This window comes from Protobothrops mucrosquamatus, unplaced genomic scaffold (genome assembly GCF_001527695.2).
Source record: "Protobothrops mucrosquamatus isolate PMUCROS unplaced genomic scaffold, P.Mucros_1.0 scaffold47, whole genome shotgun sequence".
NCBI lineage: Eukaryota > Metazoa > Chordata > Lepidosauria > Squamata > Viperidae > Protobothrops > Protobothrops mucrosquamatus.
The window spans coordinates 2,685,607-2,702,392 of record NW_015386429.1 but is presented as its reverse complement, the minus strand read 5'-3'; the positions used below and the strand labels follow the sequence as shown (position 1 = coordinate 2,702,392).

The 16,786-nt window shown below is 39.8% G+C and overlaps 1 protein-coding gene across 3 annotated transcripts in view; it reads right to left on the bottom strand.

Annotated features, from left to right (window-relative positions):
* The window catches only part of MTSS1 (MTSS I-BAR domain containing 1), a gene marked incomplete at its 5' end in the record, with an annotated part of 117,911 nt that overhangs the window by 30,749 nt on the left and 70,376 nt on the right, over positions 1 to 16,786 (bottom strand). For all 3 annotated transcript variants that reach the window (XM_015811715.1, XM_015811713.1, XM_015811714.1), the window contains 3 exon segments: positions 7,604 to 7,678; positions 11,077 to 11,168; positions 12,272 to 12,356. In XM_015811715.1, the coding sequence (XP_015667201.1) occupies positions 7,604 to 7,678; positions 11,077 to 11,168; positions 12,272 to 12,356 (252 nt within the window).

Sequence of the window (16,786 nt, the reverse complement as noted above, 5' to 3'; positions counted from 1 at the left end):
ATTGTTCAAGGAATCACTGATGATGGGAATGCCATTTCCTGCAGACCTATTCAATCTCTACTGAAGGTTACTTGCAATTTTTAAGATCCACCAAAGTTACATCAATTGTTAGCTGAATTTCAAAGAAACGAACAACTAAACTGAGCTTGGACTAGAGTTATCTGGCTATTCAAGTGCAACTGTGCATGTTGGAGATATATACCTAAAATTATTAATTCAGAGCCAAAGCCTTAAGTCTCCTGTTAAATCCTGCGAGATGCCATATGAATGTAGGTAACTAAGAGCTTAGATGTACAGGAGTTTCAAATCTGTGGTTCAATCAATTTCCTACTATCAGGATGGAATTTAAGAAGCCATCAATTGCAGGTTCTTACGGTATTTAATATCAGTGTTATCAATTACCTAAGGATGAGGGAGACTTGCAATAGTTGTTGGAAGCAAAAATCCTAGCTTTCCATCTATATATGTGGCTGGCTCAGTCAAAGTTCTCCTTGTCAAATTTCACAAGTAAGTTTTTGTTTTATCAATATGCAGCATATTCCCAGAATTTAATGGATCTCCTTGCATAGGCTAAGGTTAGGATACAGCATATATCTATACCACTTACTTTGCACGTATACCAAATCACTTATACGTATCCATTACTTCTCCATTACCTCTGAGAGAAGCCATTCAGAATGCCAACAGAAGGAAGAGGAGAGATATGTCAGACCAATTCAGGGGCAACAGATAAGAATGCCTGACTCATAATCTAATTTGATGCATATATTTGTTCTAGAAGAAACGGATAAACTGCATACTGTTTGTGGGACATATATGATCACAAACCCATTACAAATAACCTGACTCATAATCTAATTTGATGCAAATATTTGTTCTAGAAGAAACGGATAAACTGCATACTGTTTGTGGGACATATATGCTCACGAACCCATTACAAATAGTCCTTGATTTACCATCACAATTGAGAAGAGAATTTCTGTTGTTAAGCAGCACCGTTGTTTTGGGTGACACACCAGCATTCACCTGACAACTATTCTGAAAAACACATCCCGTTCTCGTGTGATTTTGGGACGGTATGGAGGTTGCTTGAGAATGAGGTGTGCTCTTGCGCAACCTCCAGATCTGCTGAGAGTTGCATGAAAGGGCTGTGGTCTCATGTGTGCCTCTGGAGCCTCCAAAAATTGTGTAAGAATGGGGCATGCTTTCATGCAGTTTTGGGGAGAGGTCACAGAAGAGCATTCTCTGAAGCTGCTTAAAGGAAAAGGCCTCGTGCAACCTGGAGCAGCCTCAGGTGTGCCACAGGGGGCCTTGTCAAGAGAAAGAGAACACGGCCTGAATGTAAGTGGCAGGTGACAGATCCTGGGGAACAGCGTGAGGCAGTCTTTTTGAGTGGCACCAGGGCAGTGGTGACTCCACTTCAGGTCCAGCCTTGGCACTGCTGTTCAGCATGGCCAGGATGGTGGGGGGATAGATAGAAAACTGTTTCTCATTTGTTCGGTTTGTGTGTTTGCGTGTTTGGATGTGCGTGTGTGTTTCTTACCCGCCGAGCCCAGAAGGCTCACTATCACTGCACTAGTACCATAAAGTGACCACCGCCAGAATGACCCCAACCAGCCACCAGGGAGAGTGCAGGGTGAAACTTACCCAGTGCCTCTGCTGTCAAGAAAGCTGAGCATGATGGGAAATAGCAGGATGCAAAAATTGACACAAAAAAAAAAGGAAAATAAAAGAAGTCAAAACCAGCGTTCCAGCACTCCAAGGGTTCAATCATCATTCTAAGCTTGAAGAGAAACACACTGATCCCAGCTCCATTTTTTCCAACAAAATCTTTTGTATACGTCTTTTCTTGAGTTATGAGTCATGGGGTGGTGATGGTCCTTCCGCTTTTTATGTGTCAACCCAACCTGATTCATCTTGATGAATTGGAACAGGAACCATAAAAAAAGAGACAATAGAAGGATCATATTCTGATCCTTCAAATCATGACTCAGAGGATCCTTTTTCGGTTCACACATTCTGGCTCTCCCCCCCTCTCCATTTCCAATCTTTTGGCCCAAGAGAACCAGAAAATACCAGCAAAGCAAAGTCCAAATGTCCTAAGTTAGAATTTGAAAATAATCTCATGAAATGGATTCACAAACGATGGGCAACAAATTGAACATTGCCTTTTGGCACGAGAGATGCCTGGTTCAAAAAAAATTATAGTTAAAAAAATAGAAAGGGAGACTGGCAACAGAAAAGGAAAACAACGGAGTGTATTAAATCTTCAATAACTCGTGTTGAAAACAGCCTTCAAACCGCTTTCTCAAACCTCTATCCTCTAGGTAAATTGGATTATAAATACTATTATTCAGCATGCTTCAGTAGTTTGCCTGTGTTTTATCCATGCTGTGTGACCTGCATGGGTTCCTGGCTTTTATCCGACTGCCATTCAATGTTTCCTTTATAGCCAGGTTACCTGTGCAGTCACCACTCTCTGAAGAGATCTACCCATCCCAATTGGATTAGATAGGGTGGGATCACTCTAGGTCCCCTCTATTAAATATGATCTTCTGACAAGACCTAAGAAGCAAAGCTTTTCTGTAGCTGTACCTACAAAATGGAACTGTCTCTCCCTGATGTTGTGGTAAGAGTTTTAATCTTTCCTTTTTATGGTTTATGTATGTTTCTTGGCCATCTAGGGGTCTTGCATATAATAAGCAGCCATATTTTTTTTTTCAAATAAATAAGAGATAATGAATACAAAAGGCAATCGAGATTAAAATAATGTACCATGTAGCAATTGCATCCCAACACAATTATTACAATTATTAGCTATGCCTGTTGCTATGGATATCATTTCCTTTCTGGACTCAATATTGCCATTTCTACTCCAAGCAATTTTGCTCAAACTCCTTTATAACACTTCATCGGCGCTAAACCAACAAAATGGAGCTGACCAGATACTTCTCTCTATATTGTGTACGATTTTTAAATTTTTTATCCCACGTTTTGTATTCTTGGAACAACTGAAATAGTTTCTGAAGTTGACCGCAAATCTGCCATAACTATATTTTTACAGATCTAGAAAAACCCATGCTTAAACCTAAGAGATAAGTAGTCCTTGATTTACAACCGTCATGAAGCCTACCAATTATATTTGTAAGTCGTGATGGTTGCAAAGTGGGTCATCACAGGGCTGACCTGATTTTATCTTTTTTGACCGTAGACATTCAATGGTTAACTTAAGTGGTTAAATGAAACCACTTAAGTTAACCATTTAATGACTAGGGTTAAATGAAACCATTGTTCGCTATGGGGTATTTTTTTTGCCAAAAATGAAGTAAATGCTGGGTTTTGGCATAAATTGCAGCCATGTGACTCAGGGACTCTGTAAACGGCTGTAAATGGGGATCAGCTGTCAAGCACCCAAAATGTCACATGACTGGGGAGGCAGAATTTTAAAACTGGGTCTTAAGTACCTTTGCGAGTGTCCATCATAACTTTGATGGTTGCTAAGCAACTGATCATAAGCCGAGGAGTGCCTGTATTGTATTTTCACTTTGTTTCCCCTTTTTCTTTACTGAAGCTTGTGAAGAATTGATGCCACAAACACCGTTGCGTCTTCTTTATTTTGTTTTTGATTCACAATGCCATCTTCAGCAACTGCTTTTTAAACTGTGATAGATGCTATGCAGTGGTATTCATTGCGCCGACTTAAAGTAGATTCCCTCTTTTTTCTTCCTTCCTCCCCCAAATTAATTTCTTCTTTAATGGGTTTTAAAGAGGTTGCTCATTTTTAGCTACAAATACTTCCAGATGCTGTTTTTGAATTGCCACCGACAAAAAGAACTTTGCCATGGACAATATATTTTTCCAGTGAGATACTTTCTGTTGAAGACTTTTGGAAATGCTTTGCCAGAAAGTAAAATAACTCCCCATTTATAATCTTCTTTGCATCTGTCAACAACATCCAAAATTGCTACTCTTTTTTGATAGGAGGGGATACTCTAATTGCCCACCATTTAAAAAAGTCTAGTTCAGCAGCTGACCTAAAAAATAATTGGGCTGGAAAAAAATGCATAAGAGAGAAGAAAGTTAACAACTAAACATTTGAAAATTCTTCTCAAAATATGCTTTTAGATTTACAGCGTTGAACTTGCGTACACTAGATTTTGTGCTAGTTTCAATATATTACAGGTAGTCCTTGGCTTACAACCATTTGTTTAGTGATCATTTGAAGTAACAATGGCACTGAAAAAAGTTACTTACAACTGGTCCTCATGCTTATAACCGTTGCAGCATCCCCACAATCACATGGTCAGAATTTGGGTGTTTGGCAACTAGCATGTATTTACCATGATTGCTGCACCCTGGGCTCATCTGATCCCCATTTGAAATCTTCTCAGTTGCCTTTCAACAAACAAAATCAATAGGGCAGGGGTCTTCAAACTTGGCCCTTTTATGACTTGTGGACTTCAAGGCACGCTGGCTGAGGAATTCTGGGAGTTGAAGTCCACAAGTCATAAAAGGGCCAAGTTTGAAGACCCCTGCAGTCGGGAAAGCAGCAATGACTTAATGATCACGTGATTCACTTTAACAACTGCCATGATTCATTTAACAACACCAAAAGGCCATAAAATCAAGCGCGACTCACTTACAACCACTTTGCTTAGCAACAGAAATTCTGCTCCCAATTGTGGATGTAAATTGAGGACTTACCAGGATGTAATTTCTGTTCAAACAAGATTCTAGCGCAGTGTTTTTCAAACTTGGCAACTTTTAGATGTGTGGACTTTAACTCCCAGAATTCCCCAGCCAGCAAAGCTGGCTGGAGAATTCTGAGAGTTGAAGTCCATTCATCAAAGTTGCCAAGTTTAAAAAACACTGCTCTAGAACTAATCCTACATCAGGACCCAAACAATACTGTTTAAAAAAAATATATCTTAGCATACTGTAGTTTTGGACTCTTAGGAGCATTCACAAGCATGATTGATTGTAAGGATTCTGGAGGCTGCTAGGTCAGCAACTTTCAGAGAACCACATATATTCAGCCTGCGGTAGGAGATATGGAAATTGTTCTCCCTACCCCATAACCTCAGAGTAGTTTTTCACTCTACAAGCCATCTTCCGGCAGCTGAACCTAGAACAGCAGGGTTTTCAGTGGAAAAACTGACTTCAAACCAAGGCACTAACTCCTATCATTAAAATGTATTTGTGGTTTACTGATGAAAATTTGTTAAAACATCTGTGTGAATTACAGGTAGTTTTCAACTTACCACCACAATACGGAACACAAAATCTGCTGCTGTGTCATTATGTGACCGTACTTGATTTTACAACCTTTTTTGGCTGTAGTCGTTAAGCGAGGCTCACGTGACCATGACATGCGGCCTTAAACGGCTTCTGCCTTGACTTTGCTTGTTGGAAACTGGCTAGAAAGGTTGCAAATAGTGACCCTGTGACTGCAGGATGGTGTAATAATATTGTAAAATGCACAACAGTTCCCAAGTGCTGGATCATGGCGATATTACAATGCCAGGACAGTCATAAGTTGCTTTTCTCAGTGCTGTTGTAACTCTGAATAGTTGCTAAATGGATGGTTGTTAAGCAAGGGTTTCTTGCAGTTCTACTGCCTTAACCACACTGAATTCTGCCCAGATCAAATAAATTCCCAGCAATCCAAAAGCATTGACCATAGGAATAGCACAAGCTAAAGGTGGAACATCAAAAGGATTTTACCAGTACATCAACCCCAGAGATTCAGCTGGTACCCTCACTTCTGATTTTAGAGTCAACTCAAAAATTTTAAATTTGTCTTTTAACAATCTGAATGCCTTGCAAGAATGAACAGTTGCTTTTATTGTGTACCACTGTTATATAAAGATTTTGTTTTGATAGCAATAGCGCTTAGACTTATATACCGCTTCACAGTGCTTTACAGCCCTCTCTAAGAGGTTTACAGAGTCATCATCTTGCCCCCCCATAATCTGGGTCCTCATTTTATCCACCTTGGAAGGATGGAAGTCTGTTTACCTTAAGCCAGTGAGGATCAAACTGCCAAACTGCAGGCAGCCGGCAGTCAGCAGAATTAGCCTGCTAAGTACTACACCACCATGGCTTATAACCTTATAAGCATTCAGAGATCAATTGGGAAAGTGTAAAAATCTTGTTAAATGTATAAACAGGTTTCCAGCATATTATGTGGCAGTCAGCATAACTGTTGCATTCCAGTAATTTTCCTACTGCTGTCCAACACTGTGATTTTCAACAGATTGATTAATTTTGCAAAGAGAAGCTGTTATTTGTTTGTTTATATTACATTTTGATCCCTCTGCAATCACAGGAAGATTCTCAGAAGCTACGTCAGTAAACTAAAAGAAGAGGCAGTTAATCTATTCTCCAAAGCACTTGAGGGCAGGGCAAGAAGTAACAGATGGAAACTTAACAAAGAGATACCCAACTTAGAACTAAGGAGAAATTTCCTATCAGTGAGAACAATTAATCAGTAGAATAGCTTTCCTCCAGAAGTTGTGGATGCTCCATCACAAGAGATTTTTAAGAAGAGATTGGACAGGAATGGTATAGGGCAGGGATAGGTAACCTTGGCTCTTTTGTGACTCGTGGACTTCAACTCCTGTCAGCTATGCTGACTCAGGAATTCTGGGAGTTGAAGTCCACGAGTCACAAAAGAGCCAAGGTTGCCTACCCCTGGTATAGGGTCTCCTGATTGAGTAGGAGGTTGGATCAGAAGACCTCCAAGGTCCCTTCCAACTCTGGATATTCTGTATTCTGTAACTTCACAGTTATAACTCGCAAGCCAATCACTTTTGGGCTCCAAGTGGGAGCATTTAAATACTAAAATGTATGTGTTACTTGAAGAAGTCTTCTTTCCTTTTTTTGTGAGTAAAATGTTGTGTCCTGTTTCCCCAATGTTTCACAGGCTCACCAATTTCTTGAAACAGAAGGGAAGAATTATCCAGCCAAGGTGACATACTAGGAGGAGGAGGAGGAGGAGGAGGAGGAGGAGGAGGAGGAGGAGGAGATGTCCCTATAATTTTCTAACTTACTATTTCTCGGTAGCATTTCTATTCTAATTAAGAAATCATAATATACAAATACAGCTTTCAATTTTGAATAAACAACATGCCTTTGATGTTGCAAGAAGCACTCCTATGGTCCCAGAATTGCAGATTAAAATTAAATTGGTATGAAAAAATATTTTTGTGTTCATTCTCTGGCCTCCAGCAGTCCTAGACTTATGTCTTCAATGTCTTTGGAGCAGTAAACTTGATTTATTTATTTGTTTGTTTATTCTCATTTTTTAAGAATGGGTGCACTTCCATAATCTAATTCCATTAAATTTCAAATGTACTAATAAGGTCTTGTGGCTCTGGAATTAAGTGATACCTGCTTTTTGTCCAATTTTGCATTCCACTGAGAAGCAATAGTTCTGTCTAGCAAGTTCAACAAACTCAGGGTTGATCACAGATGAGGAACTGAAAGCCAGCTAAACAGCAATATGGAGTCACATTTTTGCAACATTTTGCTTTGGGATAAAAGTGGAACCTTCTGATCAGGTCTCTATCAAGACAGTGAAGGAAAAATGAGAGAACCGTACCTTTCTTTGCTTTCTTCTGAAGCTTCAGGGTATCTGAAGATTTCTTTTTTATTTCCTGGCGCGCTTTTTTGTATTCTGCAAAGAAAGAGTGAGAGCAAGAGAGAGATTGTATATAAACATATTTGATGGGCAATGGTGCTAGAAACTCAAGTTAAGCAATGTTGGAGAAGGATTTTAATAGTAGTACTGTGTAAGCATAAGCTATGCTGAATTCAGTGGGTTTATGCCAAGGTAAGCTTACACGAGATTGAAGCTTAAGCAACTTTCATTTTAAGGGCCTAATGCATTTAACATTTTGCACAAACGAAGGTCAAGAAAGAATAGGAAAACATAATCAACTGAGGTTACAGGGGTCATAAGTAATCACAGAAGGGATTCTAAGCAATTGCAACAGATTGCCATGCCTTCCTTTTTTATGTAGAAGAATAAGGTCACGGTACTAATCAATTTATGATCTGGAACAAGCAGGACTCTTTTTGACCAGCAGTTTGAATGACATACATATCCTCCCGTAGCCAAAAACAAAATATAGGACAAATCAAGCAATATTTTTGTGCCACTTTAGACACTGACAATTTTATTACAATATGGACTCGAGACTTCATTCATCTCAGCAGATGCTTAAAAAGCCAGATGTGTTTGGGTTTGTGTGTGTGTGATTGTGTGTATGTGTGTGTGTGTAGAGCAGGGGTCTCCAACCTGTGGGCCGCGACCCAGTACCGGTGTGTGGCCTGTGAGCCACTGGAATGGCTGTTTCTAGCACCGCCGTGCAGATGCTAATGGCCCCGTTTGCGCATACGCGTGGGTGCCAGCACCGCCATGGGTGCGTGCAGCCCACTTGTGCACGCACATGGGCGCTAGTGCCACCACCGTGTGCCCATTTTGTGCATGCGCACACACATTTTCCTGCTCCTCCCTTTCCCTCCGGGCCACCAACACAGAAAGGATGGGGAGCACTAGTATAGAGCATGTGCGTAAACACAGCATATAGGAGAGGCTAAATCGTAAACTGTGTGATCAGAACAAAATCTGGTTTTTTTTTAAAAAAAGGTCATCACATTATTAACAGAAGCTATTGTGCTTAATCATAATGTTGAAAATGTTAAGACCATGGAGGATAACTCACTGCTCAGTGTAGGAATCCAGGTTATAGCATCTACAATAAATGTCTATCCAATTTTTGAGCCTTTCTTATATCTATCTATCTATCTATCTATCTATCTATCTATCTATCTATCTATCTATCTATCTATCTATCTATCTATCTATCGATAATATAGATATATAGATATAAGAGAGATGGTGGACCAATTATTGTGATCCTAAAGGCCACAATTTGAGTGTAACTTGTCAATATGTGAGTGAGGAGTATTTTTAGGGACGTTTTGAAAGGTTTGCTACTTGAAATATGACATTCCTACAGGATATATTTTAAGGCCTACACTGTAATTTTTATCTGCTTCCCATCTCATTAAATGTCACCCAAATGTACCTTTGATGTTCTGCTGCAAAAAGTGGATTTGGGGACAATATCAGGGTTTCAACTTATCCTGCCCAGCACCAGGCAACTGGCTGGGTTGTTAAACAGTTTCCATTGTTAGGATTTTTTTTTCTTAATATCCTGCAGGAATGTGCCTTCTTGTATATGAAGACTATTGTTTCGTGTTCTGAGACAGCTGAAGACTTGCCTCAGCAATAACTGTTTGGGGAATGTTACTGTTAACATTGTGGGAGCCATTGTCTGAAAGGAAGGAACTCCTGAGCAGGCAGATTTTAACAACCTGTAGGGGAAATAGCAAATGGCCTTGAAGGACACAGGAAGAAAAGCTGCAGGGGACAGAAAAGCGGGGTCAAGAAAATAACTTGAGAAAATGTATTAGACAAGCCCCTCCTTCGTTCACAAGGAGAGAATGTGAGGGAGGAGAGAAGACCATTCAGACTCGCAAGATTCTGTTGCCCTAGCTCACGGGTAGGCAACCTTGGCTCTTTTATGACTCGTGGACTTCAACTCCCAGAATTCCCCTCAGCATGGTGGCTCAGGAATTCTGGGAGTTGAAGTCCACGAGTCATAAAAGAGCCAAGGTTGCCTACCCCTGCCCTAGCTGTTATGATCAAAGTAGTTCTGACATCTATATATAGGTAGGCCTCGACTTAAAACCATTTGTTTAATGACCGTTCAAAATTATAACGGTGCTGAAAAAGGTGACTTATGACTGTTTTTCACACTTATGACTATAGTAGCACCTGTGTCAAGTTTGAAGCGCTCGCATGATATTGCCACCATTAGTGCTTCTCAGCTTGTCAACACGCTAGGGGGGAGGAGAGAGGGAAGGGGAATGCAGGTTCCTAAGAACAAGAAGTCAAGCCGTGGGAACCAAGGACGTTTCAACAGACGTTGCCAACTCACAGAGACACTTTCCCATAACAATATTTCAAGACTTGATTGGACAATGTGACCTACACTAACAAGGGGAGGGAGGATTGTATATTTTAATTATAGTGGTTTGAGCGGGAAATATCCAGAGTTGGTTTTGCTTTCATTTGTGCCGAAATGATGTACTCAATAAAGTTTTGCATAAAAAGAGATTGGATCGTCTTGTTGGTGCTTACTCAGTTGGGTTCATCAGTTGGAACCTTGACAACCTGTGTGGTCCCGTGATCAAAATTTGGATGCTTGGCAACTGGTTCATATTTATGGCAGTTGCACTGTCCTGGAATCATGTGGATGACTTTTTGCGACCTTCTGACAAGAACAAGCCAGATTCATTTTACAGCCACGTTACTAATTTAACAACTGTAGTGATTCATTTAACAACTGTGGCAAGAAAAGTCATTAACAATTATCTCACTTAGAACATAAATTTGGGGCTGAACTGTGGTCGCAAGTCAAGGACTATGTCTGTCTGTCTGTCTGTCTATCTATCTAGTTATCTACCTACCTACCTTGAATGCTGCCCATTTCAACAAAGGCGACTCTAGGTGGCTTATAGATATTGAATAAAAATAGAATAAAATAAAGATCTTAAGTTTAAAAATTAAAATAAAATAAAATTAAGCAGAATGGTGACAGAGCAAGTAAAGCGTGCACAGAGAGGAGATGGGGTATTGTGTAGTGAATCAGTCACCTCCAATGTACCACACCCCCATTGGGTCCCAGGTTAGTTGGCACAGCGATGTTTTCAAGGTCTTTCAGAAGGCCAGAAGAATGAGAGCAGATCTGACCTCAAGGGGCAGGATGTTCTTTGGGGGGGGGGGAGCCATGGCAGAAAAAGCTTTACTTCTTTGGCTGATGGTTACTGCAGCATGTCCCTTCTGTTGGTATGAGTGGGGTGGGCTAATCCCATCGGGTAAGCTGGTTGTTTTATTGGACTGACATCCTTCTGTTTTTTAAGGCTATTGCCTATGCTCTCTATTCATATTATTCTATAAATTCTGCCCCACACCACACCCCAGTCCCGCTTCCATGTAACTACCTTTTGCATGGTCTTTGTCCAGCTGATTGGCCACTTTCTTCCATTCTTCCATCTGCTCTTGAAGTGGGTTTATCAGACAGTCAATTAAAGCACTAATTTTGTTGAGAAAACACAAAGAGGAATCAAATCCTGCAGGAAAAGGAACCAATCTGAATCTCCCTCTAAGCCTTTTAAGGGCACGCTTTTCCCACACACGAACCAAAAGTCCAGAAATTAGAAAAACCTCAGTCCAATTCAATCACAACTGCATAAATCAGGCTTAGCAATTCTGTAAGAAAGGATTCAGGTATTGCCTCAAGGCTGCCTATGGAGTAAATGACAGGCTGTTTGAGACTGAGAGGCTGGGGAATTCTGGGAGTTGAAGTCCAGACATCTTAAAGTTGCCAAGGTTGAAAAATACTGGTTTAGCCCAAGGCCACTCAATGCAAAAGGGGTGAGCAAAACCACACTTAACCTTTCAGTGGTGGGTTTGCAAATAGGAGTGCTCAGGACAAAGAAATTACCAGGACAAATCAAATGCTAAATCTGATTTAATTACACAGGCGTGTAATCTAAATTCAATTACTTATAGTTAATATTATGATTTGCCATTATCTGATAATTTTCCCCATCTGCTACGTTAAAAAAATGACAGTTTTGTGGCATCTCTGCAAGAAAGATACAAGCCAAATCCAAAACTCTAGGGAGGTTCAATCTGTGCATCCTTGCTTTTGTGACGACAAAGCACAATTTAGATTTGCTGCAATACTTCCCTAATTTTTTTACTCAATCTCTTATAATCATCACACAAGAACAACTCCCCAATTTACTCAAGAGTTACCAGAAATAACCCCAGAGAGGGGGAACATGTTTTTGCATGTTCTCAAATGTTCTCAAATATGGAAATTGTGCATTTTGCCATTCTTCACTCACTGCTGAGTTACAGTAATGTCTGAAACAGGAATTACTACTTTGAAAATACAGAGCAAGCCATCGTTACATTTTCCCTTTTACAAAGCCCAATTTGTACAGTAAGAGAAAATGAAAGGGTGATCCCGGCAACAAAAAAGTTGAGGTTGGCTGGAAGTCAGCCCCAGTAAACAGCTTAATATGCTCCTGAATGAAACAGACTGAATACCAATTAAATTCTGAATGCCATCCAGAATCTAATGAAACTCTATTTCCAGATTGTCAACTGGCAACATGCATAACTCACCTTGAAAACTGCCTGAGCTTGGACTCAATGCTTCGATGTCGCATACACATTCTAGTTAAAGCAGAGCCAATTTCTCTGGTAGCACCTGAAAAAGTAAAAAAAACAACAGCCTTACTTATAAGAACCTGCATCACACGTTCATTCTGGCAAAGAAAATAAGTAAAACACAGATCAGACTGAGAGTATGAAGCATTGAGGATCAAGAACCTGATCAAGAACCTGATGGGAGGTGCTACAGAAATTCATAATATTGTTATACAAATTCTTGGATCCTGCCGAGACTGATAACTGGGTAGCACAGAATCAGCCTAAAAGGAAATACATTTTGATGTATATGGAATTGGAAATAAAGTAGCATTAAGGAGTTTTTAAGACACGAGAACCAATTTGGTGTAATGGTTAAAGATCCCGCTAGAAATTGGGAGACTGTGAGATTATATTTTTGAAAGTTATTCCTCCAAATTATTTGAGTGTGATGCAATGAGTCTGGATAGTAAAAGAAATATTTTTTTAAAAAAATTAATGAAACAGCTTACAAACAAAATTTTATTCAGCACTTGAGTGTAAATACTTAATAGAGCAAGGAAGTGGGCTAATTTCAATACCCAGCCTTCCTCAAACTAATACCTCTTAGATGGCTGGATTTCATTTCCCATAATCATTTTTCAGCTTGGTCTTGGCAAAGAATTGAGAATATATATATATTCCAAACTCTCTAATAATTCTTCTAAATAAATCTTGATAAAATCAGGGGACTTCTTACAGGTCTTAACATTTCAATAATTTACCGAGTCCTGAGCTGCAAACTGTCCGTATGAATTGTTCTAAAATACCCAGTTAGGCAAGTATTTTGAGAACCGCAATAACCACGAATAAACTCTGACAGAAAAGAGAGCTAATATCTTTCAGTCCAACCATCGAGCACGCAAAATGCTACGCAAATCTTTGTAACCCGCATCAAATGATGATGATGAAACCTAAGCATTCTAAACTTGTCAAGTATCAAGAACATAAAACAGAAACAGGAACTGAGAGAAATTAGATTAGTCTTTATAGAGTCACGATATATCTAATCCCTTCGTTCAGGGGTGTCAAACTCGCCGCGTCACATGACATGCCGTGACGCATCGTGACTTTTTTTGCATTGCCGGAGTTGGGGTGGGACGTGACCTCTGCATGATGCAACCGGCCCGCAGGCCAGCAGTTTGACACCCCTGCCTTAGTTGTTCCTTGTTTGTGAGATGGATACAAAATGTGACTCCTTCTCATTCAGAAACCAATTCACAACTCCAGCTGCCTGCACAGCCAAGAAACTGTAAATTTGATTGCTCATAACATAGACGTCAACCGGTAGATGGTGCTGTTTCTAAAGGACATGAGAACGTAGCAAGAACTGCCTTGCTGAATCAGTGGGAAAAAGGTAAGACTTCCTTGAAGAAAATCAGAGCATAATCAAGACAATCCAACCCTTGTTTATTATAAGCACCAGTCAGAAATAGGACTATGATTGAATACAGTCCAGCCACTGACACGTTTTTTTCCTCTGACTCCGTTTTATGCACCCTTTGAACCAGCTGCATTCCGTTTTTACCAGAGCCTCTCTCCTTGTCTTCATGTTAACTATGAAAAATTGCAATGCCGTTAAAGTTAATGCAATGTCATTGAAGAATGCCACAGAGGTATCATGATTTCCTTCCTATCTACGCAGGTGGGGGTCTCCTTTTTTCTGAGGAATCCTAGGAATTTTATAGGCTTTTTTCTTTCACCCTCACGAACCTGTTCTCATTTTTTCACCGATGGGTGATTTCAGACTCCAGGAGACTTGAGGACTCTCTGCTGTTATCTCTAAATAGTTTAGATTTTCAGTGAAGCTGAAATTAATCTAGAGGCTGAGAAGGCAGCAGCCATGGACCCTACAGCAAACTAAAATTAACATTCACAATTCAATTAATTAAAAAAAGGATAGTGATGAGGGGGGATGAGAAGGAAGAATGATGAGATTGGTGAGTTACCAAAACTCAAGAGCTTTGGGCATCTTCACATGACATTCTGTGAAATTTGGACTATTTTATACTATATTTTGGGGCAGAGGGAGGCAATATGCTTTATCATTAAACAAGAAAGCACAATTAACGCTCAAGCTTCAGTAGAAGCTTTGATTTGCAGGCTATTAATTAGAATGCTTTTGTAAGGGTACCATCAAGAAAATCTGAATGTTTCCTATACAGATATAGTCCTTAACTTATAACCATTTGTTTAGTGACAGTTCTAAGTTACAATGATACTGAAAAAAATGACTTAGGAAATTATTATTATTATTATTATTATTATTATTATTATTATTATTATTATTATTATTATTATTATTATTATTATTATTATTAAAATTTATATACCGCCCTATCTCCCTTACGGGACTCAGGGCGGTGAACAGGCGATAATAAAAATCACAATAAATATTAAATAAAAAGCCTGCTCTAAAATACCCCCTATAAAATACCCCCTAAAATACCCCCTACCAAAACCCAATCAAAACTACGCCAGGCCGGCCGCATGGAATAGATGGGTTTTCAAGACTTGGCGAAAGAGGCGCAGGTCCGCAGTTGTACGTAGGTCGGGGGGTAGGTCATTCCAGAGGGTAAGTCATTCCAGAGGTCATTCCAGAATATATTGAGACAAGGTTGAGATTAGTCCACCAGACTAACAAATGCTTTCTGATTGGTTACATCTAACCTGGCACCCATATTATGAATATGTATATCTCCTGAAGCAACCGGGGTTTTTTTGCGAACGGCTCCACTAACCATGTACCCTCCTCACCCTTGTACTTATGTCCCCAGTCCCAAATGTTTGGATACTCCTGGAATGCAGTTTGATGCATTTTCACCTAGGAAACTGGCAACTGATGGGAAAATTTTGTTGTTTGATGAGATGGGCAGCTATAGAAATCAGATAGACAGACAGATAAAAGCATCCTGCAAAGTTGCTGTCACTCCTGGCTAATCATCAAACATTCTTTAACCTGCCCTAAACGCTAACACTAAAAGAGTAATTCTACATCTATTTGCTTAGGACAACCCCACTGAGTTCAAAGGGTCGTATTTTCAGGATATGCACATACAAGAATGTAGGCAGAGTCAACTGCATTGTCAAATAATGTATGGTATTCTTTCACTTCGTTGCTTTAGTTATTTACAGCTTAACACCAGAAGCTTCAAATAGTTAAGCAATAAAAAGCCACAGCTAAGAAGGATGCATTTATTTCCTTCTGCCTCTCCATCCTTCACCACTCATTTTCTTCCTCTCTCTCCCATCTTCTTAGCAACTTAAGTGCAGGAAAAAGAGTCAGACAATAGAAAGAGAAACAGGATGCAACCCTTAAACACAAAATAAGTATCATCTGAAAACATGCAGACTCAACAGGAAAAAAAGAGATTACAGTGAATACCAATTTTCCTTCCTTCCCTCCCACTTACATTATTGCTGGATCCCTAAATATTTTCCCAACACTTGGCATTGCTACCCGTGAATGTGTTTCAAACATAAGCACTTTGTTTAACCAGCCCAGTGTACATGACTCTTCTTTATAAATATTGCATCGAGATAAAGACAATGTTAAACAGCTTGAATTCTCTGTATCTATGGCTTGACAGCTTTGCTATGAAAGGGGAACCCAAAACACAACCGTGTGCATGTCTACTTATGTATTTACTAGCTGTACCCGGCCACGCGTTGCTGTGGCTCAGTCTGGTTAAATGGAAAAGAAAGAAAAGAGAAAGCGCACGTTTGTAATGTTTAATTTCACAATGCTAGCGTGTGTTGCTTTTACGTCCAACAGATGGCGCTGTTTTTCAAAAAAAGCATGTTTTTACCTGTCACAGGTGTGACATCTATATAATAGTAGGTATATAAAAACACGCGCGTATTGGAATGCAACGTTGTGTCAAAATTTCAAAGCAATCGGTGAAGAACTTTCGGAGATTTAAGATTTTGAACAAACGAACATTTACATTTTTATTTATATAGAAGATTATGCATTTCCTCCCATTAAAATGGACCCAGCAATGGGGAAGCCCAAGTCTATGAAAGGAATAAGAGATCCAGCAGGAAGTGAGGGCTTTTTCCCCCCTTTTCCCTTTTCAGTGACTGGTGTGTTTTTTTTACTTTTATTTCCTGTAAAATGGTTGCAAAGGGCTGATATAAATTTCCTTCCATTCTGTTGCCACTACCAATATGGGAATGCCAAGAGAGAAGACATTCTGTGGTGACAGGGAACCAACCTCCAGATGGAGAATCAACTTTGACTGCTTGTAGGACGTTCAATGGGAAACTCAACCAAGACTCCTTGATGCTCTCTGAGCTTGATGGTTTTCTTGCAGACGTTTCATTAACAAAGTAGTTAATGAATGGATAGCATGACAGCACTGATGATGCTACCTTAAGTTGTTTGTCCATCGATTTCGATGAAGACCTTGACATCTTGGGTCAAGATGTCAAGACTTGCGCGTGGATTGG